At 59.6% G+C, this 3,868-nt stretch overlaps 1 protein-coding gene across 1 annotated transcript; it reads left to right on the top strand.

Moving 5' to 3' along the window:
* Positions 1 to 147: 147 nt before the first annotated feature.
* Positions 148 to 3,593, top strand: fem1b (fem-1 homolog b). Its single transcript, XM_056598215.1, has 2 exons — positions 148 to 1,017; positions 1,373 to 3,593. The coding sequence occupies exons 1-2, from the start codon at positions 770 to 772 to the stop codon at positions 3,009 to 3,011; spliced, it is 1,887 nt and encodes a 628-aa protein (XP_056454190.1). The 5' UTR covers positions 148 to 769; the 3' UTR covers positions 3,012 to 3,593.
* The last annotated feature ends 275 nt before the right edge of the window (positions 3,594 to 3,868 follow it).

Genomic DNA, 3,868 nt, shown 5'->3' with positions numbered 1-3,868 from the left:
CTATACAAAGAAACAATCTATATAAATGAAATGGCCATTTAAGAAATAAAGAATGAAGTCCCTTCAAATTTTGTAGAACATATTTCACAAAACTATTTGCGTCAATACTGACTATATATTATCATAACGCACGGTCCAAATTATTTAATTTCCGTTCCTAGTCGGAGCAGTTTTTATGTGGGACACATCCGTCGAGTCACTGGTTAGCAACAAGGTGAACCCGGAGCGGTTTCGGTGGAGAACAAATAGAACGAACGCACCTTTAGAGCAGAAATACCGAGTCTAAAAGTTCCGTATGTGGTTTTTTTTAGAAACAAGAAGAGTTCGGGATGTTTCGGTCTGACGTCACACCCTCTCTGACCCGGCAGATCGGTTGAATTAGTCCGTCTGCGGCAGCTCGGTCTCCCGGAAGCTGATCGTCGCTCGGTATTGAACTGCTACGAAGACCGAAACTAGGAGCTCACCGATACCCCCCCCTCAGAGGGTCCGCCTGAGACGAGCTCACCGAGAAGCCCCTAGAGGGTCCGACCTGAGAACCCCCCCCCCCCTCAGAGGGTCCGCACTGAGACGGGCTCACCGAGACCCCTCTTAAAGGGTGCGCCCCGAGACCCCCAACATTCTGCCTAGACGGGCTCTTCTTGAAGGCGGGTCTCCAGAGCCCCTCCATGTGATCCCGGTGGTCTTCTGGTCTCTTGATGGGAGGCGGCCTGCTGCGGAGAGCACACAGCAGGCGGCCCGTCAGAGCGAGGTCCCGGCCTGTGGCCCTCACATGGAGTCCCTGGCGGGGTACGTCTACAAGGCGGCCAGCGAGGGCCGCGTCCTGACGTTGGCCGCGCTGCTGCTGAACCACCCCGAGGCGGAGACACGCGACCTGCTGGGCTTCGTTACCCAGCTGGCCGGACAGCGCTCTACGCCGCTCATCATCGCGGCGCGGAACGGACACGACAAGGTGGTGCGGCTGCTGCTGGACCACTACCGGGTGGACACCGAGCAGACCGGCACGGTGCGGTTCGACGGGTGAGTCTGGGGCCCCGGGGAGCGGTTAGCCGCCATGTTGTAGAACCAGTTAGCCCTGTTGTAGTCCCAGTTATCCCTGTTGTAGTCCCAGATAGCCCTGTTGTAGTCCCAGATAGCCCTGTTGTAGTCCCAGTTAGCCCTGTTGTAGTCACAGTTAGCCCTGTTGTAGTCACAGTTAGCCCTGTTGTAGTCCCAGTCAGCCCTGTTCTAGAACCAGTTAGCCCTGTTGTGATCCCAGTCAGCCTTGTTGTAGTCCCCATCAGCCTTGTTGTAGAACCAGTTAGCCCTGTCGTAGTCCCAGTCAGCCCTGTGGTAGTCCCAGGCCCTCTGCTGACCTCTGACCCCTGACCTCCAGCTACGTGATCGACGGGGCCACTGCGCTGTGGTGTGCGGCGGGGGCGGGGCACTTTGATGTGGTGCGCCTGCTGGTCAGTCACCATGCCAACGTGAACCACACCACCGTCACTAACTCCACCCCCCTGCGGGCGGCCTGCTTCGACGGGCGCGTGGACATCGTGCGCTACCTGGTGGAGCACGCGGCCGACATCGGCATCACCAACAAGTACAACAACACCTGCCTGATGATCGCTGCCTACAAGGGGCACGCCGACGTGGTGGGCTTCCTGCTGGAGCACGGCGCCAACCCCGACGCCACGGCCCACTGCGGCGCCACCGCGCTGCACTTCGCGGCCGAGGCGGGCCACCTGGACATCGTGCAGGCGCTGGTGCGGCGGCAGGCGGCCATGGTGGTGAACGGCCACGGCATGACGCCCCTGAAGGTGGCGGCGGAGAGCTGCAAGGCGGAGGTGGTGGAGCTGCTGCTGGCGCACGCCGACTGCGACGTGGCGAGCCGCATCGAGGCCCTGGAGCTGCTGGGCGCCTCGTTCGCCAACGACCGGGAGAACTACGACATCTTGAAGACGTACCACTACCTGTACCTGGCCATGCTGGAGCGCCACCGCGACCCGGCGCGGCCTGTCCCCAAGGAGCCGCTGGCCCCGCCCATCGAGGCCTACGGCGGCCGCAGCGAGTGCCGCACGCCGCAGGAGCTGGAGGCCATCCGCAACAACCGGGACGTCCTGCACATGGAGGGGCTGATGGTCCGCGAGCGCATCCTGGGCTCGGACAACATCGACGTGTCGCACCCCATCATCTACCGCGGCGCTGTGTACGCGGACAACATGGAGTTCGACCAGTGCATCAAGCTGTGGCTGCACGCGCTGCGGCTGCGGCAGAAGGGCAGCCGCAACACGCACAAGGACCTGCTGCGCTTCGCCCAGGTCTTCTCCCAGATGGTGCACCTGAAGGAGGCGCTGCGGCCCGCCGCCGTGGAGCAGGTGCTGGGCTGCAGCGTGCTAGAGATCCAGAGGAGCACGGCGCGCATGGAGGCGGCCCCGGAGGCCGAGCTGCCGCAGGCCACCGACAACTACGAGTCGAACCTGTTCACCTTCCTCTACCTCGTGTGCATCTCCACCAAGACGCTGTGCAGCGACGAGGAGCGCGCCCGCATCAACAAGCAGATCTACACCCTGATTCAGCTGGACCCGCGCTCCCGCGAGGGCTCCTCGCTGCTGCACCTGGCCATCAGCTCCAGCACGCCGGTGGACGACTTCCACACCAACGACGTGTGCAGCTTCCCTAGCGCCCAGGTCACCAAGCTGCTGCTGGACTGCGGCGCCAACGTCAACGCGGTGGACCGCGAGGGCAACAGCCCGCTGCACGTCATCGTGCAGTACCACCGGCCCATCAGCGACTTCCTGACGCTGCACGCCATCATCATCAGCCTGGTGGAGGCGGGCGCCCACACGGACATGACCAACAAGCAGCAGAAGACGCCGCTGGACCGCAGCACCACCGGCGTCTCGGAGATCCTCCTGAAGACCCAGATGAAGATGAGCCTCAAGTGCCTGGCAGCGCGCGCCGTCCGGCAGCACAGCATCAGCTACCGCCAGCAGATCCCCAGCAGCCTGGAGGAGTTCGTAGAGCTGCACTAGGACCCCGCCTGGACCCGGGGACCTGGGACCCGGTCTCCCGAGGACCTGGTGGACCACCACTAGGATCCAGTCTTCAGAGGACCGGGTCCACTGCTGACTCTTCTCATGACCTTTGAACTGATGTCAGTCGGCCGTGGGTCTCTGGACCCACGGCCTGAGGGCGGAAAGAAACTGTACTTTTTGGTCATCCATATTTTTAATTCTTTATTTAAGGACTATGCTTTATAAAACTATTGGGTGTGATTTATTTTCTAACGGTCAGACTGGTGGAGAATGTGACTGTTGAACACCAAGTATCTCCAACACGGCCCTGGGGGTGGAATGTTTTGAGAGGGTGGGTCCCTTGGGAGCCGACCACAGCGTAGACCTGCAGGGGGGACCTGGGTCCCCCCCCGCTGGGACCCCTGCTGGGACTCCTAACAACACTAATGGATTCAGGGTCTTCCCTACAGCTCAATGTTGCTCCGGCTGAATTGAGGCCAAAGAGTTTCCTTTTTAATTGAGTGTAAAATGTTTTAAGAGACGATCTGGAGACTGCTTGATTAAATACTGAACCAGTCTTCTGCTTTTAGCCTCTGTTTTCTCTCCTATAAGATAAAATAAGCTTTGACCTACTCAAAGTCATCAGGAGCAGGTAGGGGTTGGACAGTCCAGAGACAGGTCGTTAAGGAGCAGGTAGGGGTAAGACAGTACAGAGACAGGTCATTAAGGAGCAGGTAGGGGTTAGACAGTACAGAGACAGGTCATTAAGGAGCAGGTAGGGGTTAGACAGTACAGAGACAGGTCGTTAAGGAGCAGGTAGGGGTAAGACAGTACAGAGACAGGTCATTAAGGAGTAGGTAGGGGTTAGACAGTAC

Source organism: Gadus chalcogrammus, chromosome 9 (genome assembly GCF_026213295.1).
Source record: "Gadus chalcogrammus isolate NIFS_2021 chromosome 9, NIFS_Gcha_1.0, whole genome shotgun sequence".
NCBI classification, from domain to species: domain Eukaryota; kingdom Metazoa; phylum Chordata; class Actinopteri; order Gadiformes; family Gadidae; genus Gadus; species Gadus chalcogrammus.
The sequence above is the reverse complement of the archived record's forward strand: the minus strand, read 5'-3'. Positions and strand labels throughout refer to the sequence as shown.

Excerpts from the sequence above, each read along its gene's own strand:
- fem1b (XM_056598215.1), top strand. The coding sequence starts at position 770 with ATGGAGTCCCTGGCGGGGTACGTCTACAAGGCGGCCAGCGAGGGCCGC. Across the intron at positions 1,018-1,372 it reads GGCACGGTGCGGTTCGACGG|CTACGTGATCGACGGGGCCA; the intron begins GTGAGTCTGGGG and ends CCTGACCTCCAG.